The sequence below is a fragment of the Carassius auratus genome, chromosome 36 (assembly GCF_003368295.1).
Source record: "Carassius auratus strain Wakin chromosome 36, ASM336829v1, whole genome shotgun sequence".
Classification (NCBI taxonomy): domain Eukaryota; kingdom Metazoa; phylum Chordata; class Actinopteri; order Cypriniformes; family Cyprinidae; genus Carassius; species Carassius auratus.
This window is the reverse complement of record NC_039278.1, coordinates 2,601,224-2,628,182: the sequence shown is the minus strand read 5'-3', so window position 1 is coordinate 2,628,182 and position 26,959 is coordinate 2,601,224. Positions and strand designations below refer to the sequence as shown.

Genomic DNA, 26,959 nt, shown 5'->3' with positions numbered 1-26,959 from the left:
AATTGTGATGATTTGGCTCACATTTAACAAAAACCCACCAATTCACTTTCTCAACAAATTAGAATATAATGAAATGCCAATCAGCTAATCAACTCAAAACACCTGCAGAGGTTTCCTGAGCCTTCAAAATGGTCTCTCAGTTTGGTTCACTAGGCTACACAATCATGGGGAAGACTGCTGATCTGACAGTTGTCCAGAAAACAATCATTGACACACTTCACAAGGAGGGTAAGACACAAACATTCATTGCACAAGAAGCTGGCTGTTCACTGAGTGCTGTATCTGAGCATGTTAACAGAGAGTTGAGTGGATGGAAAAAGTGTGGAAGATAAAGACAACCAACAGAGAGAACCGCAGCCTTTTGTCAAGGATTGTCAAGAAAAATTGATTCAAGAATTTGAGTGAACTTCACAAGGAATGGACTGAAGCTGGGGTCAAGGCATCAAGAGCCACCACACACACAGATGTGTCAAGAGATTTGGACTAGAGTTGTCGTATTCCTCTTGTTAAGACCCTCCTGAACTAAAGACGGCATCAGAGGCATCTTACCTGAGCTAAGGAGAAGAAGAACTGGACTGTTGCCCAGAAAAGTCCTGTTGGTCCAAAGTCCCTCTTTTCAGATGAGAGCAAGTTTTGTATTTCATTTGGAAACCAAGGTCCTGGAGTCAGGAGGAAGGCTGGAGAAGCTCAAAGCCCAAGCTGATTGAAGTCCAGTGTTAAGCTTCCACAGTCTGTGATGATTTGGGGTGAAATGTCATCTGCTGGTGTTGGTCCATTGTGTTTTATGAAAACCAAAGTCACTGCAGCCATTTACCAAGAAATATTGGAGCATGTCATGCTTCCTTCTACTGAGCAGCTTTTTGAAGATGCTGATTTCATTTTCCTGCAGGATTTGGCACCTGCCCACACTGACAAAAGCACCAGAAGTTTGTTGAATGACCATGTGTTGCTGTGCTTGAGTGGTCAGCAAACTCTCCAGACCTGAACCCCAGAGAGAATCTATGGGCTATTGTCAAGAGGAAGATGAGAAACAAGAGACTAAACAATGCAGATGAGCTGAAGACCACTGTCAAAGAAACCTGGGCTTCAGACCACCTCAGCAGTGCCACAAACTGATCACCTCCATGACACGCTGAACTGAGGCAGTAATTAAAGCACAAGGAGCCCCTACTAAATTAACATACATTCCAGAAGGCCAACAATCACTAAAATTATTATTATTTTTTTTATTGGTCTAATTAAAAGAACAAAAGACTTAAACTACTCCAGTCTGTGTGCATTTAATTTATTTAAAACACAAGTTTCACAATTTGAGTTGAATTACAGAAATAAATGAACTGAGATGCTCCTGTATATTTGATTTAGACAAGATAATAAACTAGTCCCATTTTCCTGAAATTGTTTTTTTTTTTTTTCTATGCTAGTTACAGGAATATATGGTCTAAGTGTTACCATTTTTTCATGTTTCTATGCACACCGAATTAAGGCCTGAACCTAAGGTCCTAGATGTTATTTTACAACATGCTGACCCTCCTAAAGCCAGGGAAAATGTCAACCTGTGTCTTTCAATAGACTGTACATCACATGAGCCGAGTCTAGCAGATGTCTAGTTATACACAAACACAGACAATGTGAATAAAACGATACTGAGATCCCTGAACGGTAACCTGATTGTTTACTCGGCTTGGGATGTTCGCCATTTTATATTTGCCGCAAAATGCTTGCGGTCACATCAAAACAGGCTGACAATACATAAATAAAACAAAATAGCAATACACTTATTATACAGGGTTAAATGAAGTAAATGGTGCTCTGAATGTGCTAATATGCCACAGAAAACAGGACAAAAGCATTATCAGCATTAAATGTCTGTTCTGGAACAAGTAATTGGTTTCATGTTCTACATGACTTTTTTTAACCAACACAAATTTAACACATTATGCTTTGTAAAAAAACATCCAGAAGCTGTGTGGGATCAGGAAAGAATGAGCGCTCGGTTTGGGGCGTGAGATTTTAAAGAGCGAAGGTACCGCCTGGCTTTCTCCGTCATGATCAGCTGGTCTTGTGTCCGTCCACAGACAACCGTTTCCCAGACTGGAGACATCTATCAGAAGAAGAGAAGGACAAGGACATTTTAGGATTTAATTACTGTTGCTGGAAATTCAACAGTAAAATGATTTCATTGTTAAATAATCATATGATAATGTCTATTTCTGTCTACTGTAATAAACACTTTATTTACAGGAATAGTTCACCCAAAAAACTAACTTAGATGAAAACGTGTCGTCCTCAACCCATCCCAGATTAGGATCTCATGACCGGAGGGTAGGGCTGGTCCCAATACCATCTTTTGAGCTTCGAAGCTTCGTTAGTGATTAACACCGAATATTCAAAGCTTCAGAGGGAGGGGCTGAACATACTCTTCTCTCTAATAAAGGCAGGAATCTCTCTGTCTGTTTGCATTTATATTATGTCGAGAACCGTTCATCCAATCGACTTCACGCGTGGTGGGTGTGTTGCTGCGGACCCAGGGGGTGCAGGGTCAGATTTGGGTGCAATATGGACACCCAACATGTTCAGAATGAATAAACTACAGACCAGCACGAGCAGGGATTATATGCTCCAAGAACAGACACTGCACTTGTTATACAAACACACAGGTCTGTAAAGAGCAATCAGTAATGTAGCCACAATTGTATTTTTTGGGTGGCCTGGGCAAAAGTGAGCGGGCACTAGGCTAACTAACGGACTAACGGACGAGTCCAGTGGCTTAGCACAAATCAGTGGACCTCAAACATGAACTCAGATGGATACATCGCGATAGTGTACGTACATTTTTTTGCTTTAAATCAGGAAAGTTACCAATGGATAGCACAAAAGCAACGTGCAAACTTTGCCCAAGAGTTATGCCGTGAACCTTTTAATCTCAGTCAACAAAACAGAAAGTGAAAAGTAGCTAAAAACTGATGACGCTCTCGGCATCTGACTGCTTTACGGTGCAAAAATGTGTGAATTTATTCCCTTATCCCGAACACTGGTGGAAAATAGCTAAATAAATAAAGAGAGAAGAAATGTATTTAGTGTTAAACAAGTTGTATTTTTTTCTTTAAAAAAAAAAAAAAGAACGTCTGTGCTTGAAATAAAGCTTTTTTCACTGATGATTGCAGTGTAAATACTTTTAATTATAGGCTATAATTCACTGTATTATAAATCTGTTTAACAGTAAACAAATTATGAAACAGGTGCTGTTAATAGCCAGCATCAGTCACAGAAATGATTAAAAATAAACAGGCTATCTTTGTGAGGACGACTGAACACCGTCTGAGCTCAGATGAACTCCCAATCGATCTGACAGTAGTGTGCTCTCAGCTTCAACCGGCCACACGTGGAACTGAAAGTCTTACCGTTAATAACAGACTGATGGACAGACTTTCTCCCTCGTGAGTGGGACGACATGTTAAAAAATTTTTAACAGAACTATGCATTGCTGCTGTTTTTCTAATGTTTTCTAACACAGCTGCAGATCACGGTCCTACTAAATGGATGAACGCATGAATTTACATGTGCGACAGGCCCCAAACCTGGATAACACTCCTGTCAATCAAACTAATCAAGAATGATGCAAAAACACTTTTTATTATTTAATAACTAAGAATGAAAAATAAACGAAAGAAGTTCAACGAAGTGTAATAAACACGGCAGCATACTTTCAATAAACAAATTACATTTTTATCATGTGTAAAAATTACTGATTAACATCTGGGTTTTTTTAGACAAACAATATACGATCAATAAACAATGTGCCGTTTCAGAAAATGTATATTTTTGGATGATTCATCCCTTTAACAACACGTAACCAATGTCTGTCATTAAAATTAAATTAAATTAAATTTATGCATTTAGCAGACGTTTTTATCCAAAGCGATTTACAGTACATTCAGGCTATCAATTTTTACCTATCATGTGTTCCCGGGGAATCAAATCCCTAACCTTGCGCTTGATAACACAATGCTCTACCAATTGAGCTACAGGAACACTAGTATTAATAGTACTAGCATTAGTGTCACTGCATAATAAAACACAGTTATGAACTGAGCTAAAACAGAAGAACTAAACACACTAGCGGTGTTGTGAGGATCTACTATATCTGCACATGACTGAATCAGTTATCTCTGGTAGACATGTTTTCGTCTGATCTAACAGCACTCACAGGTATCGGAGGACTCTGTTTCAGTGTGGGGGGCACAGGTTTAGTGGGCGGCCCGCTCTCATTCGGGCCAAGAATGAACCCTTGATCCAGCAGGTTCTCTTCCTTCTTCACTGCACAAGAGGAGACGAGAGAGAGCGACCGTCCCATCTGAGCCTGGGGTTCAAAACACAAACATGATTAAATCTGTTCAGTGATGCTGGGCACACACAAGCCCTTCGCTCCGGGTCCTGTACCTTCTGACTCGTCTGGACCGCCTGTTTAATTTGCAGTTTTCGTGCAGCAGCGGTCTCACTGCAGTCAATGACATCCAGAGCCAGAGACTTACGCACTTTCTTCATCGGCGGCCGGTGCTGAGAAGAGAAACATGTGGTTCAACAGAGCTGCAAACGGGCTGACGGATGACATTTTAAGCCATTTAAAAAACATATATATATATCTATCTTACCACTTGTTTGCGTTTCTTCTCTGCAGGAGTTTCGTCTTCTACGATCAACTCAATTCCTGCCTCATTGCGCAACATTTCTTTAAGGTCTTCCTCCAAGTTTGGGGTCGGAGGCTTGAGAGAACCAAAAGAGACTAGAATATCAGACGGGAGGTTGAGCATCAGTGAGATCTGAACATAAGTAAAGCTCTCACCAGGGGCCGCAGGGGGCCGTATTTCTCCAAGGCGTTTTTAAATGGAGTGGGGGTCCGGGGGGTGGTGTCCAGATTAGATTTGTGATTTGGTGTGATAAACCTACAGGAGGGCAGATGAAGAGTTTAGCGGTGACATACGATGTGAATAAAGCTCTGTGTGACGGCTCAGACGTACAGGGAGTTGTCCTTCAGCGTGAGCGGGGTTTTGTCCCGGTGCAGGGGGGTCGAGACCAGGGCCTTCTGGCTGCACACAGGAGTCGACGTCAGAGAGGGATTCTCCAGGTCCAGCGCGTCCTGCTTGGTCCACTTATTAAAGAACTGTACAAACAGCAAAACAACATATAAACTCTGCACAGTAGACGAATCAGATCAGCCAGTACATTGACCCTAGTGAACTGCTGTTGAGGTGAACACACGGCAGGGATGTGAGAGCGTCTGCTCACCTGTGAAGGAGAGAAGGGCAGGATTTTGACCGGTGTGCTCTTGGGGGTCCTGGAGTCGTTGGGGTCAGGTGACAGGGCGATGCGTCGGCGGGTGCGGCGGCTCAGGATGGACGGAGGGGTCGCCCCGCCGGGGGAGATGGGGATGAGTTCCCCTTTGCTGCCCTTGCTGAGCTCCTGCAGGGTGCTGCCCTCCAGACGAAACTGCAGCAGCTCGGGGCTCTGGCTCTCCTCCGGGAGCTCGAAGTCCGACATCGTACACCAGCCCTCCAGATCCTGCGAGAACAAGTCATTACTGCTGTCAGACTGCAGGAAAACACCCCCACCTCACCTGACAGGGTGACATCAGCGGCTATCCAGCTGTCACTCAAGTGGCCACGCCCTTAATCATGCAGAACTCTACGGCTTAGTATCATTTAAATGCATCACAGTTGTCACGAAGAGTAGTTCAGTAGTTCAAATAGTTCAAGCAAGAATACATTGCCGAGTGCTGTTATCCGGATGAGTCTGTGTTATTAGCTTTTACAGGTTGTGATCCAGGGATCACGTTCCTCGGAAGGTCGTGACTGACCAATCAGAATCAAGTATTCCACAGAGCCGTGTAACAAATAAAGATACTGTCTCTCAAAAGAGAGTGTCGTTACGGAGTTGCTTTCACACATTCAAATTACAGAGTATTTTTGATAATCATCCATATCAACTGTAATATGCATGGTGTGGGGTATGTGATTTGATGACTACAGAGAGCAGCGGGTGTTTTGGGGCTGAACTCACCCCATCCATCAGCTCCATCACCTCCTTCAGTGTGGGGGCTGCTGAGGGAGAGAGGAAGCCGGAGCGGTCCATCACCCACGTGGACCCAGCAGAGTCTCCCGCTTCACTCCTGGGGCTCGCTGGAGCCGTCGGGGTCTGGGGAGAGGACGCAGCTCTGTGTGCAGCAGAGGAGACTTTCTCATGTGCATCAGCATCCTGTCAACACAAGAGCAGAACAAATGACTTTCACAGGATTACTGCTCAAAGACACCGCTGATAAACACAGCGTCAGACGAACCACCACAAGATTTAACCCTAAAAACCCACCGTATCTGCCTTGTGCAAATCAGGACAAAACCTTCCTACTTCTGTCATCCGACTGATGGTTTAGACTTTACATCAAGTAAACCATCCACCTTCAGCACGTGAGAATAATGCGTGATATTATTAGTAATACTTCGAGATGAACACTAACTGGAATGAAGCAGCTCTGCTTCACTTGATCATCCAGACATCAGGTTTAGTTAAAACATGATCCTCAAGCGTCTGAGGAACGAGTGTTTGTCCGTCTCTCAATCATTGTATTGCACTGCATTTTAGGTTCAGCACTGAAACATCATCTAACCACTAAGACACTCTCTGGCTCCATCACAGCACACCTCCACCTGTGGAGCACAGATCAGAGATGAAGCACACACCTTCCCCATCGTCTCTGTGTCCTGAGAGGGCTGCTGAAGCACCTGCTCCGTCTCCTCACTGTCCGGCTGCTGGAGCACCTGGAGCGTCGGCTCCACACCTGCGTAAAAACCCGTCTCCACCTTACGCTTGATGGTAGAGTTCCAGTGGTTCTTCACAGCATTGTCCGTTCTGAAAAAAATTAAATAATCTTCTTAACTTACAGAATACCAGTCTATGGAAGATCCCAATCGTTAGAGAACACGTCAGTATTGTGACACATAAACTCACAAATTAAAAAGACAATGTCAGGATTGTGAGCGGACATTTGCCTGGACTTTATAACTCACAACTGTAAGTTTATATGTGAGAAAAGATTTCCGAATTGCAGGATGCAAACTCACACACCATGAGAAAAAAAAAAAAAAAGTGTCTATTGCGAGATAAAGTTGCAATTTTCTTTTCATTTTTATTTGTAAAACTTTTATTCCATGGTAAAAACAAGCTTCTACCATAAATAGATTTTCCTGATGGCTTTGGCTTCGTTGAATAAATATGAGCACTGCGCGCTTCAACATCAAAACGTGGCACGGGTGATTTTATATAAACGTGTGTTTTTTTTTAAAGGGAACCAGTGGTTTTAAGAAAAGTTGTAATTTTCATTTAATCTTTCCTATAATGCGTTTATTTAATTTATTTACAGCCGTTACTGGGTAAACCGCTATTTCCGCCGTTCCTAAAGCGCCTCCTGCTGGCAGAGAAGTAATTTGCACTTTCAATCAGCCTGTCTACGGTTTAGATTCACATTATATACATCCATTTTTCCCCGGGGGAAGGAAAACATTAGACAATATGGAAACACATAGAATGGAAGTCGCTGTTGTTGGACAAGAGTGTAATCCAGCCCAACTATACAAGGATAAAAGACAACCCTAAGATCTCCAGTGCGTTCACCTTCCAGGAAGCAGTTTGGCGATCTCGGCCCAGCGGTTACCCAGCACACACTGAGCCTTGTAGATGATGAGATCTTCCTCTGGAGTCCAGGAAGACTTCTTGACGTCTGGATTGAGGTGGTTGTGCCAGCGCTCTCGGCATTGCTTCCCGAGACGGCCCTTCAGGTGCTTGGCCACCATCGCCCACTGCTTGTTACCGTACTTCTTCACCAGCTCAATCACCTGGACGCACATTCAAACAACCATACAGGTTCAGATCAGGACTACTGCGGTGCCAAGCCCTGGGAAACCCATGAGAGTTTTGGTTTTTCCAGGTAGAATTTTTGGGGGATTTTGGTGACAACTGTCTGAAAAATAAGTAATTAACCCCCTGACCACTGTATCTCAAATAAAGCCTAGATCAAAGTAATCATTTGACTGCATATATATATATATATATATGGTTCAAATTATTTTAGCTGTCAAGCAAAGCATCGAATGCATCAAATCCAATATCAGCATTGTATTTAATGTGTAGCTCTAATTTTAATTCATTCATCCAAAATTTGCCAAATGGTAAAACATTCAGGGTTACACAGTAAATGTAATTCTTCTGGTTAGGTTTCACTATTCTGTCTCTGATTCCTGCAGTGTTGAAATCACACGTCTGTGTCACTTACTAAAACCTAAATGAGAAATTGGAAAATGAATGTAGAATATACACCACACAAGCTTTCCCAGCTTGTTTTAAAAGAGTTTTTTAGCTGTTTTGTCTATACATCGTACCTTCTCATCCTCCTCCTTTGTCCAGGGTCCTTTGACGAGATCAGGATCCAAAACTTTGAACCAGCGATGCTGACACTGATGCTCGGATCGAGTCTTCAAATAAACAACAACAACAAAGCCCACCACCGTTAAAGCCGACTGCCACAGACCGTTAAATGTGGAGACACAAAAGCTCCAGAAAACGAAGCTAACAGCTTTCTGAACGCTCTGTTGATGTACAGAAACACACTTACAGGTAAAATGCCAGCAATGGTTTTCCAATCATTTGGTCCAAATTTCAGCACCAATTTCCGCAGCTTATCATCCTGGAAAATACAATAAAAACAATAAATAAATGCATACAGCATCATTCATTTTTGAGAAATAGCTTACGGGTAGTTTATGGTCTGTCATAATGTCAAACAGTTTCTGCAGTGATTTTGATTGTTGTTTGTGCCTAAACTTCACATTACATTAGACAAAAAGGGCTTTTCATTTGACTTTTCCAATGGTATGTAACACAGATCTATATGTCTGTTCAATTCCTCAGAACAACTACTCTCTCTAAACTGTGATGTATAACCATACCTCCTCCTGAGTCCACTTCACCTTCACTTTCCCACAATCCTTCTGGTCAGCCACATCAGAGTCTGTGTCCTGACACATGGCCTCCTCCTCGTCCTCTCTGTTCACACACACACACACACACACACACACACGTTTAGGGTTGGGGAAACAACACGGACTACAGATCAGCAAACTCTGGCAGCTGTGTGTTGATGGTACACTACACCATTTGGCAGGGCAGTGTTTACAATGTTAACCAAAACCAGATCAACATCGAGGAAATGTGATAACACTTTCAACCCCATCTCTGGGAACTTCAGATGTGTTTTGTGAAATGTAAATCACCACCTTTGCACTATCAATCGACTAGCATGTCTGGCTAACAGTCTCAGTGCATGCAAAATAAATAAAAAAAATAAAAACACACACACATCTGGATAAAAACTAAGGCATGTATCACATATAACTGGTTTGGATTAGTTAATAGCACTACAGTGTGTCTGTATAATGCTGAAACTGCTCGGGTGCCGTGAGTTCGAGCTCTCTTTGTGTTTTTATATTAGGCGGGGTTCAATGCATCTTTCACAAACTTAATGTCAACAATCACTACAAACACAGATATTTATTTAAATGCATCAGATGTGCTCATTCTCATCCTAAAGCAAGAGTATAGAATACAATTACACTAAACATACAATAATAAAATACTTTATGCACTTACCCGCGCGCAAACCACGACATTTCCCTAATGTTTGCTCAAAATGCTCCAATAAAACAGCTCTTTAAGAGGACAGCGCGCTGCATCCATACACACACACAAACATCTGTGGTGTTAATGAGACGGTCGAGTAAATATAATAAACACTCTCATTAAACAGCGCACAAACATCCGCCAGCTAAACATGTACTACTGCGCGCCCAAGTTTCTATCTCGCGCTTCTTTTTCACAGGCATTCCCGCGAGTGACGTCAGCGGAAACACGCTGCGCGCGCACCATCCAGACGCAGAACGTGCGCGCCCGCAAACACGTGGACGCGCTTCATAAGCGACAAGATATTTCTTATGTAATTTAAACTAGCCAAAAAATATAACAAGAAAATCTACCTTTGTATGTTTCTTTTAGTACTTTATAGTTATTAATTTATGAATTAATTTGTTTAAAATCGAATAGTAATTTTACACCATAGATGTATTCATTTTTAATTTCATAATTTCTGTTTAACACAATTTATCTTTATAGCCTATAGCGATTATAACATAATTTAGCTATTCTAAATATGGTTTCATCACTCAAGTTCATGAAATTACTTGGTTATTTTAGTATCTGCTGACGTCAGTCAAAGTGTCCCGTCACTAGACAAACTAATCTTAAACTTGAGTAAATGAGTTAATCAAGCACAGCTATAAATACAAGCTGAGTCTAATTAACGCCATGCTTTCCTGATGGACGCAGGACAAGACAGACCTGGTAAAGTCAGTACAGGTATATAAAAACTAACTTTAACCTTTTACATTGAACCTAAAAGAATGTTTTTCATCATTAATGCTAAACACAGTTGATTAAATAATGCTTGTTTTCTAGAGCTGGCCAGGAGTTATGAGGGCCCGTCGCTGTCTGACTTTGACCAAGGCTTTTGTACAGACCGGAGTCTGTCTTTATCAGCCGTTTCAGCCGATGGCTTCCTGAGACCAAACAAAGGTGTTGTCCTGGAGTATTCAGAGCAGGACTCTGCGCCTGCACCATGTCTGAACTACTCCACGAGTCTCCTGTCACCTTTGGTTGTCCTCCAGAAGCCCGCTCTCTCTCCGGGCAGCAGTCTGAGCACCGCTCTGATCAGTCCAGTGCAGGGCCAGTCCTCCACACCCTACGAGAGGGTCGTGTTTCAGAAGCCCGTCCTGGCCTGCTCGCTGGACCTGTCCTGTGTGGATCTGACCACCACACACCCATCATGGGAAGTGTCTCTTGTGAAGGCCCTAGTCGAAAGCCCAAAATCATGTTTGGAATCCACATGGAGTCCTATTAACCTGTCGGCACAGTCACTGATGTGGTCAGGAATGTCCCCTCACCCAAATGATTCGGAGGAGCTTCAGCGCTCGTGGAAGGAGATGGTCAGGCAGCGATCTAGTCAGTCTTCTGCAATCCCAGATCTCCGAGAGGAACTGAGCTCACCTAACTTGGCCATTTGATCAAAACCCTATTTTAGGTATGCAATCCTAATCTTCAAAAAAAAACTTGACAAGGGTTGTTCTAATATGCATTTATTATATTTTATTTTACAGGCTTCTTGCTGCGCTTCTTACTAGAACCGTATCGATGATTATGTAAATATTTATAGAATGTATTTAATCAAAAAATAAAGTTTTGAAGTGACCTGCATGCATTAGTGTTACAAAAGATCTGTCTTTTTGTGTGTTGGGGGCAAGTGTGAGCTGCAGTGTACAGAAAGGATATTAAAACATCCATCATTTTCATCCCTGCTGTTCAGTCCTTTGAACACATCACTTTCAAACTTTCTGGTCCCACTCCTCTGGTCACTGCCTCTATCTAATAAACGGTCAATCTCCTTCAGAAATCTTAAATCCATTTCTACTTCTGCTCTTTTAGCCTCTCTTGTTAGCAAAATATCCTCCATCCCCCCCCCACTGCAGACTGATAACACCTCCGATCTCACTGATTACTACAATGAAACACTCTCCATCTGTCTCGATCTGTTGGCTCCTATTAAAACCAAAACGGTTTCATTCACTCACTCTGCTCCCTGGTACACCCCGGATCTGCGCAAAATTAAATTGCGAAAGCGTCAGCTTGAAAGGCTTCATAGGAAAACCAAGTTATCTGTTCATCTACAAGCATATACAGATTACCTCGAGCATTATAAAGAAGCTCTCAAGACTGCCGATCCACTTACTACTCGCACCTCATACACTCTGGTTCCTCCAACCCCAAGGCTCTTTTCTCAACCGTAAATAAACTTCTCAAACCCAGTGATACTACCACCAACTCTTTCACAGCTGAAAAATGCAACTCTTTTCTTTCATTTTTTCAGACCAAAAGTGGCACCATTTATAACAACCTTTCCTCTTCCTCTGTCAATACTGTCTGTACTCCCATCCTATCACTTGCTCCTGCCCCCTTCACTTTTCTGTCCCTGTCTCAGTTCTCACCTGTGTCGGCAGGGGAGCTGTCCAAAATCATAACTGGAATGAAAACATCTACTTGTGTCCTGGACCCCATCCCATCATATCTTGTCAAGAACTGTCTACCAGCTATTTTCTCACTCATTTCTGGAATCATTAACTCCTCTCTCAGCACTGGCTCAATTCCCCCTTCACTCAAACTGGCTGCTGTTACTCCCATTCTTAAAAAACCTGGACTAAACCCCGACATCATGTAAAACTTTCGGCCCATCTCCAATCTCCCTTTTCTGTCAAAGATACTGGAATGCATTGTTGCCAATCAACTCAAAACCCACCTCTGCTCAAATGACCTGTTCGAACCTTTTCAATCCGGCTTTCGTTCGCAACACAGCACTGAAACAGCCCTCCTTAAAGTCACCAATGACATCCTCCTCTCTGCTGATGCTGGTTATCTCACTATTCTCATCCTCCTGGATCTCACAGCAGCTTTTGACACTATAAACCACTCCATTCTTCTTTCCCGCCTCGAATCTTCCCTCAACATCACTGGCACCGCCCTTTCCTGGCTTAAATCGTATCTCACCGACAGACAACAGTTCATTCACATTAACAACTGTACCTCCTCCACTGCTCCGCTGTCCCAAGGTGTCCCCCAAGGTTCGGTGCTTGGCCCTCTCCTTTTCATATTATATCTGCTTCCCCTTGGCAACATCATTCGCCACCATGGTCTAAACTTTCACTGTTACGCCGATGATGTTCAGCTTTACATCTCTACTAAATCCATTACCTCCGTTACCCACTCCACTATCTCCAACTGCCTCATTGACATTAAATCCTGGATGCACACTAATTTCCTTCAACTTAACTGTGAAAAAACAGACATGATCATCATCGGTCCCAAATCCATCACCAAGGCCACTCACAGTTTCTCTCTCACTGTCGACAACTCCACCCTGTTTCCATCCCTTCACAGTCGCAACCTCGGAGTCATCTTTGACAATAACTTCTCCTTTAATCAACACATAAAACAAATCACCAGAACTGCCTTTTTTCATTTAAAAAACATTGCCCGACTCCGTCCTTCACTCTCGTTCTCAGCTGCTGAAACCCTCATCCACGCCTTCATCACCTCCAGAATCGACTACTGTAACAGCATCCTGTATGGCACAACATTGAAAAGCTTAAACAAACTTCAATACATTCAGAACTCTGCTGCTCATCTACTCACCCACACTTGCACCCGCGACCACATCACTCCAGTCCTTAAGAACCTTCATTGGCTCCCGGTGCCACAACGAATTCAATTCAAAATCCTTCTCCTCACTCATAAAGCCCTCTATAACCAGACCCCTTCCTACCTCACTGACCTGCTCCACCGCCACAACCCATCTCGTTGCCTCCGCTCTTCTAATGCAAACTTCTTGACTCTACCTCCCAGGACCAAGCACCGAACCTGGGGGGACAGAGCCTTCTCTGTTGCTGCCCCAACCCTCTGGAACTCTCTACCCCAAAAAATCTGTGACTGCACTGACTTGCCAAAATTCAAAATCTTGACAAAAACTAATCTTTTGAAAATTGCTTTTAATGTTTAATTTTATTGTGTGTTTTATTTTCTATTCTGTTACTTCTGCTTTACAATTTTTCTATGTTGCTACATTTGTTTTACAATTTTCTGTAAAGTGTCTTTGAGTACTTAGAAAAGCACTTACAAATTAAATGTATTATTATTATTATTATTCATGCACGGGACCATAACCAGTGTCAGTGTGCACCGTGACCATAACGGACCGCTGGTGAAAATGCTGCTGTTGTCCCGTCCTGGGACTGCTCTTTTGGAAACTGGGATGTCCAATCCTAGTCTCTGAGGGCCAACCTCAAGCCGATTTTAGCTCTAAAACTCATGCCTGGAAGTTTGTAGTGAGCCTGTATACTGTATTGGTGGTGTTTAAGGTTTGGGCTGGACTCTGCAGGGCAACAGCCCTCCAGGAACAGGTTTGGACACCCCTCCTCGAGTCACCTGGCATTTAGGTTCAGCTGACTGGCTTTCATCAATCTGGGAATAAAACGGAGCAAACATGGTAGATATAAAAATGTGTATTATACTTCCTGGAAGTCCTGTATCAATAAAATACAAAGGAAATCATTTTCATATGTGAAGAGTTTTTTTTTTATTTATTTTTTTTCATTGTGCTGTAAAGCAGTCCATAATCCTGAATGTCAGTGTCCAAGGCTGGATTTGGATCCCAATTTTGTACATCTCCAAATGCTCCAATAGGAGAAAAGGCTTTTATATTTATTGAGGAAAAAAAATTATTACAAGAAATGTAGTGAATTATTTAAAACTGAATGTCTGAGAAAGTTCATAGTAAAGAAAGTTGAGATGAACCACACCTGACTTTTCTTGCACTTGAAGTAAAGCACAGGGGGTTCCAGCTTGAGTGTCTGTATATAAACCAAATCTAAATGAAGTCAGCACAGCTCCAGAAACCACGGTCAGCCTGCTTCAGTACGGAGAACTGTGCCTCTGTGTGAGATCATGCTCCTGGGGGAGGGGCTTTGAAATCATTTAAAAGCTGTAATAATTCAGCCAAAAAGGGGTCATTTATTCAACCCCAATGTTGTGTAAACGACACTGATTTCTGTCTTCCATCAAAACAAAAAGAAAGTTTAGGTAGAATGTCCGAGATGCTCTTTTCCATTAAAGAAATGGTTTCTAGTGGTGGTTGTTTTTAGAGCTTGTCAGTATAAATTACCAGCAAAGCACCATAAATATAATAAAAGCAGCTCTTACAGTTTGTGGTTCATTCTTTATTCTCTCTAGTCTTCTGATGACACAGACTAAAATATACTTTTAAAACTTGTAACTTTTTAGTTAATTTTATTTTTATTTATTTAAAGTAATGTCAGTCTACTGTTTTCTTGGTACTTTTCTGAGCATGGCAAAGTAAATCACTGTCCACTTTCGTTGCGTGGAAAAGTGCATTTTCCCTAGCATCTCCTTTTCTTGTTTCACAGAAAAAGAGAAAAATCATGCAGGATTGAAACCTGTGGGTGCACAAATGATAATAGGTATAATGTTTCACTACATTAAAGGCTAAATGAATGGTCAAATAGAAATGTCTCACTTCACTGAGCGTCTTAAACTCCACCACCTGGATGAAGACGTGTCCAGGTATGTGCTGGGCATCTCTTTTGTCCTTGTCTAGCTTCCCTGTCACTCCTATGTCTCCACACTTAAGCTCAAAAAACTCCAGATCATCATCTGTACCTTCCATCCATGACTAATAAGCAACCAGTCAGACTAGAAACAATGACAGTGTTGGAACTAGAAACTCTAGAAACTCACATTTATTTGAGAGCTGAGCCAGCAAAGAAAAGGTCTCATCGAGGTCAAAGAGGTCAAGCACTGAAAACACAGACATGACATTAGGTATTCAGTACTTCTGCAGCCAAGCACACAAACCTGTGTCTTTGTGAGCGTGATGGTCTCAACATTCGTGCAGACTGAATGACTGAGTGTCATTTCTGTGAGAACATCATGAAAGCCTTACTCCAGAACGCAGGGAGGAGTGTTTGTGTGCGGCGTTAGCAAAGACATGTCAAACAGAGCTGTGAGATCTGACTGACGGGGTCTCGTCTCCCCCTCAGACGCTCGGACAGACTCCCAGTGTCCAGACTGTGATCGGGGAGAAATGGAGAAAGATTTGAAAAGAAATCTGTGCTTTTATTCAGCAGGGATGCATTCAATTGATCGAAAGTGACTGGAAAGACATTTATAATATTAGCAAATATTCATCAAAGAATCCTGAACTGTGTTCAACACTGATAATAAACAGAAATGTTTCTTGAGCAGTAAATCATCATATTATTCTGATTTCTGAAGATCATGTGACACTGAAGACTGGAGGAATGATGCTGAAAATACAGCGCAGCATCACAGAAATACATTATATTTTCAAATATATTCACTCAGAAAACTTTATGAAGGAAATGTGAGTGCCGTTTGTCCATGCAAAACTCACTACCAGAATCCTAAAGCTGCATCACACTAGACTTTGAGCTCACAGAGGTTCAGTGTTAATATGAAATCGGGCTCTCTGGAGTCTTTTTTATTTTATTTTGTGTGTTCATTCGTAATGAAAGTCATTCAAGTCTTTCAGTCTGGCAAACCAGAATAGCTGTTCAGAAATCTCAGACCAGTTCAGTTTGTCCCAATCATCTGCACACAGGTAGAAAGTTTAGGTGTTAGATTGCTTCTATAAAACAGATTAACAGTCTGCCGTGAAGAATAAACAGTTTGGAATATCCCGATTGATAATGGATTGTGTAATGCTCATAAAAGTGTATATATTTCCAGTGCTATTCTATTGTAATCGGTTGTATCCTATTTTACAGATGTGTGGTTGAAGTGTTGAGTTCACCGAGTGTGAAAGACGTCGACCTCCGCTGCCTTCAGGGCGATGTGTGGCATTGACGGCATCATGGGTACATCATGAGAGCTTTTACTCATCCCCAGAGGATAGGGAAACTGGAAGTGTTCACAACCGTAAGGTATACACACTGTTACAGATATGCTCACACACACTATAGGGCAGTGGTTCTCAAACTTTTTTGAGCACCGGACCCTTATCATATACCTAACCATCCTAGTGGACCCCCGTTCTACCCCCTCCCCTCCAGCCCCCACCCCACTGCACCATACCACTCCCATTATCCAGACACTATTTTCCGTTCCCATCACATTTTCAAAATTAGTATTTAATTGGGTCCAAATAATTGTATACTTTATTAATAATAACTTTTTTTCATTTGCGTTAAAATTACACAATCATCAACCACGATAACATTGACTTGTGAAACATGTTTCATTATATTAAACAGTGTTTACACATTTTACTTCCATTTGTTGTTACTGAATTTAACTTGGATTTACATAAAAATACCTTTGTGTTGCTTTTGTTACTGTTCATAATAATAAAAAAAAGTAACAGTAGGCTAATGCTTCAGTGCCTCGACTTTCAATTGTATATTAATTTATGTACATTAATAAAGGTCCATCTGAATGTTATTCATTCCATTTTAAATGTGAAATTTGGACTGGTTTGTCACTAATACAATTTAGCATTCTGGTGTTGCCAACTAAATTTTTTTTCTTTCTTCATTTGCATTACACTTACACAGTCATCTAATACAACAACATCGTTCAACAAGCTGTTCGTGAATGATTAAAAATGGCGGCAAATATGAAAATGCATCTAACACTTAATGCACAGTAACTTCAACTTGAACCTGATTTTTTGTGATGATATTGTTGTCAATATTAGATCAAATAAAGTGTTATTTAAAAATGTTATTTATATTTTTGTATCCCACGACCCCCTGCAATTGCACCACGGACCACTAGGGTAATTATTCTTAGAATGAAACGTGTGTGTTGTACCAGGTTGATAACGTCAGTTCCTTTGTGTCATTGTTCTTGTTGATGTGCTTTCTCAAATGTTCCTCATTGAATGCAGTGTTGCAGTAGTGTCTCTGTGAACCGTTCTTCAAGCAGCAGTGGATTCAGGAGTAATCACTGTACGAGATGTTGACCATCACATGGATCACACGTTTACACACAGGTAGTGTTATGGGTCATTTATCAAACAGCAAAACAGACAATAACTGCAAATATATGAAGACAAAACTAGATTTAATAATGACGACAACTGTAAGTGTTTAAAACACAAGTGGAACAATGCTCCAAAAACACAATCGAATGAACTGAATAGTTAACACAACAATATCCTTTCAGGAGGAAGAGAGGAGGGTGTGTAAAGGAAGAATGCTCGGTTGAGGATGGGTGAAGTAATTGAGGGGCTTCTGGGAAATCAGAACAGCCACAGAAGAGACAAACGGGATTTGCTTCTATTGCTTGCTGAGATACTCTCATTAAACTCTCAAAAGAGATCCATTGAGCTCTCGTTTCCTCAAGGATTTCAACGGGTGTCCTCTGGCTAGATCGTCCCTGTGCTATTATTATTGTCCTTGACTCCTTTGTAGCCTTCGAGAGAGAAAGGCAGGCCAAATTTAGCAGTATTAGCAATTCCAGGCTTAAGGAGTACATAAGGACGTTTAGACAATTTAAATCGCTAGTGACGTAAGCTCTGAAGCACGGCTCAACAGGCCACACAATCATTAGAATGGAAATGAAAGGTGGAAATGGAAAGCTGCACTAGACATGGACTGCTTCAAGCCTCTACGGTGTTATAATGAGGACTGGACTGTGGATTCTCAAACACTGGTCTCCAGGGGGGCAGCAGAGAGGAAAGATGTTCCTACTGGAGCACGATATACTACAAGTGTGACAAATGTGAGGAAGAAGCAGCAGTAGTCTTCATATATGGTCAATATCTACTCACATCTGGGCAAAGAAAACAGCAGCAACACAGCAAAACAATTAAATGTTTATTTAACTAAAAACATTGGAAAACATTCAAAAACCCATTAGACCAATCACAGAAATCACACTGGGAGTGATGTATTCAACTTTGTAATATATATATAAAAAAAAGAAACAAAAAGCTTTCAGGAAAAGATATCAGCAAGAGACAGTTATGACGGACTATACACAAGCGTTTTCATAGCCAACCGCTCAACTATCCCTTCTTAACTTCACAGAAAGACAGCTGCAAAAGAAGGCATTCTATCAGTTATAACGTAATGTTACACCCCTCCCCAACCTTTAAAAGACGCCCCATACCAAAGCAGGTCAACACAACCAACAGCCTGAGCGATGCTTACACAAACACAAAATATTAGAAGTAATGTCAAAAAGGAAAACCAATTCTAATTTGACACGTCTCATTATCAGTACTACACTGGGCTGCATTAGGTGGATGTTCACAGGCTGTGAATGATGGGTTAACACTGAACTGTGCATGACACGTTCCTGCACTAGTCTTGAGAGGCAGAGCGAGAGCGGGAACGAGAACGAGACTTCGAACGTGAAGGAGAGCGAGACACCGAACGCTTGCCGGGCGACTCAGACTGACGCCGGTCTTCTTTAGGAGAAGGGGAGCGGGAACTGGACTTGGCCCGCTCTCCATTTCCATTCTCCATTGGAGAAGCCGAGCGGCTCCGGGACCTCTTACTGACGGACTTCTCCTTGGAGCGGCTCCTGGAGTCTCTGTCGGACTTGGCTTTGGAGCGGCTCTTGGAGCGAGACTTGCGAGAGCGGGATTTGGGGCTGGTGGAGCGACTGCGTGACTTCTGCGAGCGGGAACGGGACTTTGACTTCCTGGAGCGGGACTTTGTAGGGGACTTGGAGTGAGACTTTCTCCTGGACCTGGAGCGTGACTTGCGACCAGACCTGGAGCGAGAGCGGTGCTTGCTGCGGGACCTCGAGCTGTAAAACACACACAAGCTAGTGAGAAAAGCCCTCAGAGTCACATTTTAACCACACACTCAAAAAAAAGTAGCATCTTACCGAGATCTGGACCTGGAACGGCTTTGTGAACTCCTGCGACTCCTGCTTCGAGAACGGCGTCGGCTGCGAGACCTATAAAACAAAACGGCCAATTCAAATGACCAACAGAAACCCAAGAAAGACCAAGTGAGATGAAGCCAAGACCTGAAGGCCTGACCTTGACCTGCTCCTAGAGTACGAGCGACGTCGTCTCGGTTTGTCCTCCACAAGACGGATTTTTCTTCCGTTGATATCAGTGCCATCCAACTTGTCCACAGCTCTCTTCATATCGGAGTAGGAGCGAAACTCGATGACGCCCTCATTGGTGCGCTCCTTGTGGGCGTCAGCATAGGTCACCTCTCCGGCCTGACGCATGAAGTCCTACGCTCACAAAACAACAGGGTTTTCAATTAAAGACACAAAAGGTTTCCCAAAATATAAATGGAGACTATAAACCATTCTTATTTAATTACTTTTTTTTTTTAATATTCACATTCTTTTTGCTGTCACAAACCCACACAAGGACCAATACTGTATTGATCGTTGCCAAAGATGAGAATGATTCACTAGCACGAACAGCTCGAAGCGCTAGCAGAAAATTAAACTTGTATTTGAACCAGACACTTAAAGGGACAGTTGACCTTCAGTGACTTGCAAACTGATTTTTTCCCATAATATGAAAGTCAATGGGGAGCAGCAACTGAAGGTGAACTATCCCTTTAAATGTGGCTCCCAGGAGCATAACAACATCAGTTCAATCAAGTCCAAAATGAAGAGTTTTACACCTTTGAAAACAGGCTCACCTTGAGATCCTGCCAGCTGCAGCGACTGGACAGGTTCTCCACGATCAGACGGTACTCGGTGCGAACCGGAGGTCCATATTTCTCTCTTCCACTCCGGCTCCTGCTGCTATAACCACTACTGCCTTCAGACAAAAGCCAAGAGACACTCAGTACAGAATTAGACGCGATCCAGAAAGCGCACACAAGGCAACCTCTTCAGACATCTGCATAACGCATGATGTTCAGGACTGAGAGAATCAAGTCTTCCTATCCCACCCCACTGAAGTCACCCCCAAATAAACACTACAAGACCTCAGCACCACAGAGCCCTGACGGGACTTATTAAAAACTAACTAAATAAATCTGGACATATGACCGCACTGGATTTGTTCAATCAGTCCCTCGGAAAGGGTCAAAGGTCGCATTGCTGGTCTTCACCCAACAGCTCAAGAACAGCAATGCTCTGGACGTGAATACTTCTCCAGCGACACAAGGTTTTAACATGAGCCCCAATTATACAGACAGCAAACGAGCACACAATACCCTCATGAAAACAAACAGAAGGAAAAAAATAAAATAAACTTATATTAGATGCTGACGTGATACCAGCGACAGCACAAGACACGTAGCAAGGGAAGCCCATTGCTCTTTTTAATAAAGAAAGTCAAATGAAAAACTAGTGGGTATCTACATTCGTTTAATCTGACCAATATTTCGTTCAACATAAAAACCAATGGGTTTCCTCACCATCACCCTGGTCTATTGGCAAAAGGCAGCTGTCATCATGGCTTCCGGTTAGGTCAGCCAAGGGTCAAAGGGCAAAGGTCACACACACATTGTAAGGTGAAAGCCAAGGCCAAACGGGACAGGCAGTCATCTTAGCCTCAATGGACTCGGACTCAGCCCGCACCGGACTCTTTTAAATTGAAACATCAAGGACTTTTGTTAATGTTGAATTCAGATGGAAACACAAAATCTCATCGTCACACGTCACACTGTTTACATGCCAGCGAGGCTTCAGGAAAACAACACTGATGACTAAATCTATTAGTGAGAATAGATTTAGAGATGGACCAATAAAGAGAGGAAACAGCCTGCTATCTGACATGTAAACATCTTTAGTCGTACTCTCCCGGACTTCTGAAGAGTACTCAAGTTATACTGCACATTTATATGACCCTTGGCGTTTAAAACGGGCCAGAACTACAAAAGCAGGGGCATCTTTTGAGGGATTCCCATTTAACAAGGTCACATTTCACTAATTTCATTAGATCCCAGATCCCTTCGGTCCGGACCACAGGCGCTGTCGACTTTAACAGAGAAATGTAGTTAGTCACTGGATGCAGGAGCTAATGCTTTGAAAGGACAGTCCACTGGAAATAATAAATAACACTTATTATTCACCTCCACTTTTTCTTTGTGCCTGAGGGAGGGAAAAAAAAAATAGGAGAAAATGTTTGTTATAATGATGAACAGGAGTGTACTTACTGCGCCCGCCGCCGCCCCCATAACCCCCACCATATCCATCCCGGTCCCGCCGCGGTCCTCTGGCGTGCTCCACGATCACACGCTCCCCGCACAGATCTTTACCGTTCAGCTCGTACACCGCATCGTCTGCGTCACTCGTGTCCTCAAACTCCACAAACCCATACCTGGAATTAAGCATGGAGTTATTTAACAGAGATCTCCAGAATTGTATAAGTGATAGAGCCTGAACGATATACCGGTTTGGCGATTTTATCGGCATATGCGCCACCGATATGAAAAAAAAAAAAAAAAAATATATATATATATATATATATATATATATATATATATATATATATATATATATATATATATATAACAAAAAGGAGATAAAATGCATGCAAATTGTGTAATTATGTTTGATTACATTTGTCCAGCAGAGTGCGCTCCATTGTTCACTTTAAAAGGTCCCCTTCTTCGTGATCACATGTTTTAAACATTAGTTAGTGTGTAATGTTGTTGTTAGAGTATGAATAATATCTGTAAAATTCTAAAGCTCAAAGTTCATTGCCAAGCGAGATATTTTATTTAACAGAATTTGCCTACAAAAAACGACCCTTTTGGACTACATCCCTCTAGTTCCTGCAGTAATGACGTCACTAAAACATAACCATCATAACTGTTTTTTGACTAACCTCCGCCCACATGAATACACAAACAGGGGGCGCGGCCTTGTTGCGTTTGTGTTTGTCACCATGTCGACGAAACGCTGTTATTTTTATCCTGGAGTCCAATCATCTTTGTTTGGGCTTCCCAGGGACGCTGTACTTGGAGATTAATGGTTACAATTTATGTTTAACTCAGTTCCCGAAAATTATAATCCACAGGTAAAACTATGTGCAGCACATTTTGCTGAGGACAACTTTCTCAATCACAATCAGTTTAATGCCGGATTCGCACAAAGATTATTCTTAAAAGATGGAGCTGTTCCCTCTTTGTCTGGAGAAGGTGTTGTTTATGGACCACAGCCGGTAAGTGTATTTTATTATTTGAGTTGGTGCGTTTAACAGCTTCTGTATCTTACTACACAAAGGGCAACGCTGTTTAGCTTTGTTAACTAGATGTTAGGGCTGTGCAAAAAAAACGAATGCGATTTTCATGTGCATCTCCTCAGTAAAAACGCTCCTGTGATTATAAGTACATCTCCAGCACGTGCGTTCTAGCCCAATCACGTTACCAGGAGGGCAGCGCGCGCTCAGCTGTTGTCGAATCACAACACAGGAACCGCTGGCCCAATCAGAACTCGTTACGTATTTCTGAAGGAGGGACTTTATAGAACGAGGAAGTCATCAGCCCTTTTTATGACAGTGAAGACAGCGGTAAACAGATAGGTGAATTGTGTAAAAATACTGTATTTTTTTTACACGCGAAACATGAACACATGTTATATTGTACGCTGTAAACGCAATCAAAGCTTTAAAAAGCGCGAATAACGGGACCTTTAAAGCTTAAGAGTACGAGATAATATTGAAACTTTGAACGACCATCACTCCTCAACGGTGCAGCGGATCCACACCAAATTCAAGGGACCCCTTCAGCTCGAGGAACCCTCTCGAGGGGCACTTTCGAATGAGATCACCCCTGTGTCGATAGCCCCAGATAACAACGGAGCTGGAGATCCCGGGGGCTACCGACACACGGAGGGTGGCGATCGCGAGATAGGGACACCAACCAACCCATAATAAACTATATTGTGAAATACCCTGCCAGCATTACTTCTCTTTGTCACATACAAACGTGTTCATCGCCACATTGATTTATTTACTTTTTCTTTAATGTATTATTCCAAAGATGTTTCAAAATGGCCTCGTTGTAGTGGGTTCCAAATATCTTAGAAATAAAACTGCATGAATCGCCAAACAATTGGGAAGATTCTGGAAATGTCGTCTGGTTGCATGAAAGAAACACAAGCGCGGAGCACAACAAACCATCCGCCATTTTGAGCACGCGACCAGAGCCCCTCGACCAGCAACACACACACACTGAGCATTTAAACCACGTCCATGAAGTGCAATCTATCGAACACTTCATAAAACAACATATTCTTAAATGAAACGCATCGGAACCGTGAAGCTGTCGTCCTCGTGAACTCACCCGTTCTTCAGATCGATCTCCGACAGCTTCCCGTAGCCGCTGAAAAACCTCTGTATGTCCTTCTCTCGCACGTTATAGCTCAGCCTGCCGATGTACACTCGCGGCATGGTTACCGTTCAGTAAATATCAATAAAACGCACGAAGCCTCGTAGCCCTAAACGCTAACGGTCTCCGCCGAACGGCCACCTAGCGGTTATGACGTGAACGCCTCGACGTCACTTCCGGCGTAATCAGCACGTTCCAGAAGTCGCACAGTCAGTGACGTGTCGATGCTGAAAGAATGCAGACGCTCAACACGAGCTCAGATTGTTATGTTTATTGATAATAAACAAAATATAAATAATTTTGACTTGTGAAAAATGGTCCACATTAAGAACTTTAACGGCGGAGCTAGTGTCCTCGAAGACTTCAAGTGTAATTTAACACAGAAAGACAATAAAGAAGCTATAAAGAAACTTCTGCAATTATAATATACATTTTTTAAACAGGATTTAAAATGGTTTGTGTTGTTACTGCATACACTGCCTCACTGATTGTGCATTGTAATATGAGAAACAAAAAGTCAGTCTTGCAACTTTTGTAAGGCATGTTTACTATCTTCAGTCCTCTACAGTTTACTCTGAGGAGCCGTCTTCACTCGAATCACTCCCTCTTGTGCACAGGAAGCTGCGAGAATGCCATCCTGTCTCCACAAGCGGCCCTGCACGAAGCCTCTGCTGCCTCCTGTCAGGAAACACAGCTATGTTAAACACTGAAACATCTACAGATCATCAGCATATACATATACGGCATGAACACATGGAAGAGTGGACAGAAGCGTCTGCTGACCTGACCAAGGGCTTTCACATTCATAGAGCATCCACTCGTCCGCTCTGAAGGTGCTGTGAAACCACATGGCATGATCGAGCGAGGCTGAGAACTGGGCCCTGTGACGCGGGTGAGGTAACAGTGCGGTCCCCAGGAAGGAGTAGTCCGACACATACGCTGCCACGCAGCAGTGCAGCTTCATATCACCGGCCCCTGAAACAGCACACAACTACAGCCTCAGCACAGGCAGCTGCTCAAATCTCAAATAAACACTACAGTCTGTACACCTGGATACATTCAGATTACAAGACCAGGAGTTAAAAAAGAGATGAAGTTTTCTTTTACAGAGATTGTAATCACAACTACGAAACTATATTTATAATATCTATAAGAGCAGAGTGTAACCAAAACAAATGCATATGCATGAGAGGATTCCTCAAGATTTCTGTTTAATTAAATACATTTTCCAGGTACCAGATTACCTATATGTCCTCTCGCTCGCACCCAGAACAGTTTCTTGGGTTCCATGGCAACACGTCTGTAGAAATCGGGTGGGTTGACTGGCTTGATCTCTATAGGAACTTCATCAGCAAGGATTTTATTTAAACCCTGTCGCGTATTGTCTGCCAGGTTTGGATCGCTGGAAAACAAAACGTAAATCCCACATGAGTGTGACAACAGGTGTTAATAACAGACCGGACAAGCAGATGACGGAGACCTGAGGTAGTGCTGGATGAGCTCCTCGACGGTGAGCAGTGTGTCCGGCGGAGGGACCGAGGGCATGATGAACTGATGCTCCAGTGGACTCGGCTGCTGCAGGTGAAACGACGCCTGACAGATCAGAATGGGCTGACCGTGCTGAATGGCTTTGACAGATCGCACACAGAAACTGCGGCCATCCCGAGTCCTCTCCACCTGGTACAGCACTGGGACCTTCGGGTCCCCTGAAACACACACACACACGTTCACAAAATAAAGGGAAACCAAACTTTCCATATACATAAGCATATATGTAATTAGAAAAAAAGTGTTAGTTGACCTGCTCTCACAAAGTAGCAGTGCAGTGAATGGGCGTAGAGATGCTCACTGACAGAATTGGCTGCAGCTACAAGAGCCTGACCAACAATCTGGCCCCCGAAGAGCCGTTGAGTGCGAGGAACCCAGTGATGTGTCCCTCTGCGAGACAGAAAAACTGTCAGAAAAATTATACTTTGTGAGACAGAAAAATGATAATTTGTTTTAGTGTGGAAGGTCCTTCAATACTAGAAGATGCTATATATATATACCCATTTTTGAATGGGTTTTCTTTCACAATCCTCTCCAGGGTGCAGTTATCCCTATTGCTTGTACACTTTTATCTACCCCATCAATTCCTTCCCTTTCTCCTCTCTATTAACGTTCTTGGACACAGAACTCTGTGAACACCAGCCTCTTTTGCAATGACCTTTTGTGTCTTGCCCTCCTTGTGCAAGGTGTCAATGGTCATCTTTTGGACAACTGTCTAGTCAGCAGTCTTCCCCATGATTGTGTATCCTACAGAACTAGACTGACAGACCATTTAAAGGCTTTCCAGGTGTTTTGAGTTAATTATCTGATTAGAGTGTGGCACCAGGTGTCTGTAATATTGAACCTTTTCACAATATTCTAATTTTCTGAAATACTGAATTTGGGATTTTCCTTGGTTATAACAGTTATAATCATCAAAATTAAAAGAAACAAACATTTGAAATACATCAGCCTGTGTGTAATGAATGAATATAATATACAAGTTTCACTTTTTGAACGGAATTAGTAAAATAAATCAACTTTTTGATTATATTCTAATTATATGACCAGCACCTGTATATATTCACACAAAGCGAAATGACTCGTCCTGTAGAACTGTAGTGTTAATACAGGACATATAACATTATATGTTTACCTGTACAGGTCGGTGTCGAGCTTGTCTAAATTCAAGACACTTGTAACCAGGACACTTCTGAGATCAGCTTCACCTGACTTAGACACATGGTTTGCTACAATATCAACTCGAGATTCACTGCCGCCTTCAGCCATGTTTACTGTATCTGTGTGGACTCAGGGTTGCCAGGGCTTGATAATAAAACCCTCCCAAACGCTACTCAAAAACTAGTCACATCGTCTTTCGATGGGTCCAGGTTTAAAATAACAATTATTTTCCATTCCAG

General features: G+C 42.4%; 4 protein-coding genes across 4 annotated transcripts; 1 reads left to right on the top strand and 3 right to left on the bottom strand.

Annotated features, from left to right (window-relative positions):
• Positions 1–1,269: 1,269 nt before the first annotated feature.
• Positions 1,270–9,948, bottom strand: LOC113054962 (myb-related protein B). The gene is made up of 14 exons (XM_026220789.1): positions 9,700–9,948; positions 9,000–9,096; positions 8,666–8,737; positions 8,433–8,525; positions 7,669–7,889; positions 6,738–6,906; positions 6,061–6,255; positions 5,290–5,562; positions 5,022–5,164; positions 4,847–4,946; positions 4,656–4,766; positions 4,444–4,560; positions 4,211–4,363; positions 1,270–2,104 (listed from the first exon to the last, which is right to left on the bottom strand). The coding sequence occupies exons 1-14, from the start codon at positions 9,717–9,719 to the stop codon at positions 1,976–1,978; spliced, it is 1,893 nt and encodes a 630-aa protein (XP_026076574.1). The 5' UTR covers positions 9,720–9,948; the 3' UTR covers positions 1,270–1,975.
• A 364-nt stretch (positions 9,949–10,312) lies between these two features.
• On the top strand, positions 10,313–11,349 carry LOC113054963 (uncharacterized). The gene is made up of 3 exons (XM_026220790.1): positions 10,313–10,461; positions 10,561–11,182; positions 11,259–11,349. The coding sequence occupies exons 1-2, from the start codon at positions 10,422–10,424 to the stop codon at positions 11,163–11,165; spliced, it is 645 nt and encodes a 214-aa protein (XP_026076575.1). The 5' UTR covers positions 10,313–10,421; the 3' UTR covers positions 11,166–11,182; positions 11,259–11,349.
• A 7,193-nt stretch (positions 11,350–18,542) lies between these two features.
• On the bottom strand, positions 18,543–24,189 carry LOC113054960 (serine/arginine-rich splicing factor 6). The gene is made up of 6 exons (XM_026220787.1): positions 23,967–24,189; positions 21,834–21,997; positions 20,367–20,488; positions 19,742–19,944; positions 19,585–19,656; positions 18,543–19,503 (listed from the first exon to the last, which is right to left on the bottom strand). The coding sequence occupies exons 1-6, from the start codon at positions 24,071–24,073 to the stop codon at positions 19,053–19,055; spliced, it is 1,119 nt and encodes a 372-aa protein (XP_026076572.1). The 5' UTR covers positions 24,074–24,189; the 3' UTR covers positions 18,543–19,052.
• Positions 24,190–24,267: 78 nt separating this feature from the next.
• On the bottom strand, positions 24,268–26,857 carry acot8 (acyl-CoA thioesterase 8). Its single transcript, XM_026220788.1, has 6 exons — positions 26,695–26,857; positions 25,813–25,949; positions 25,492–25,717; positions 25,256–25,413; positions 24,795–24,986; positions 24,268–24,689 (listed from the first exon to the last, which is right to left on the bottom strand). Exons 1-6 carry the CDS (start codon positions 26,826–26,828, stop codon positions 24,574–24,576), a joined length of 963 nt encoding a protein of 320 aa, XP_026076573.1. The 5' UTR covers positions 26,829–26,857; the 3' UTR covers positions 24,268–24,573.
• Between the last annotated feature and the right edge of the window lie 102 nt (positions 26,858–26,959).

Excerpts from the sequence above, each read along its gene's own strand:
- LOC113054962 (XM_026220789.1), bottom strand. The coding sequence starts at position 9,719 with ATGTCGTGGTTTGCGCGCGG. Across the intron at positions 9,097-9,699 it reads ATGTCGTGGTTTGCGCGCGG|AGAGGACGAGGAGGAGGCCA; the intron begins GTAAGTGCATAA and ends GTGTGTGAACAG. Across the intron at positions 5,563-6,060 it reads TGATGGAGCTGATGGATGGG|GATCTGGAGGGCTGGTGTAC; the intron begins GTGAGTTCAGCC and ends TTGTTCTCGCAG.
- LOC113054963 (XM_026220790.1), top strand. The coding sequence starts at position 10,422 with ATGGACGCAGGACAAGACAGACCTGGTAAAGTCAGTACAG. Across the intron at positions 10,462-10,560 it reads ACCTGGTAAAGTCAGTACAG|AGCTGGCCAGGAGTTATGAG; the intron begins GTATATAAAAAC and ends CTTGTTTTCTAG.
- LOC113054960 (XM_026220787.1), bottom strand. The coding sequence starts at position 24,073 with ATGCCGCGAGTGTACATCGGCAGGCTGAGCTATAACGTGCGAGAGAAG. Across the intron at positions 20,489-21,833 it reads TGGGGGCGGCGGCGGGCGCA|GCAGTAGTGGTTATAGCAGC; the intron begins GTAAGTACACTC and ends TTTTGTCTGAAG. Across the intron at positions 19,504-19,584 it reads CGTTCCAGGTCCAGATCTCG|CTCGAGGTCCCGCAGCAAGC; the intron begins GTAAGATGCTAC and ends TGTGTTTTACAG.
- acot8 (XM_026220788.1), bottom strand. The coding sequence starts at position 26,828 with ATGGCTGAAGGCGGCAGTGAATCTCGAGTTGATATTGTAGCAAACCAT. Across the intron at positions 25,718-25,812 it reads CTGCTACTTTGTGAGAGCAG|GGGACCCGAAGGTCCCAGTG; the intron begins GTCAACTAACAC and ends TGTGTGTTTCAG. Across the intron at positions 25,414-25,491 it reads CTCATCCAGCACTACCTCAG|CGATCCAAACCTGGCAGACA; the intron begins GTCTCCGTCATC and ends TTTGTTTTCCAG.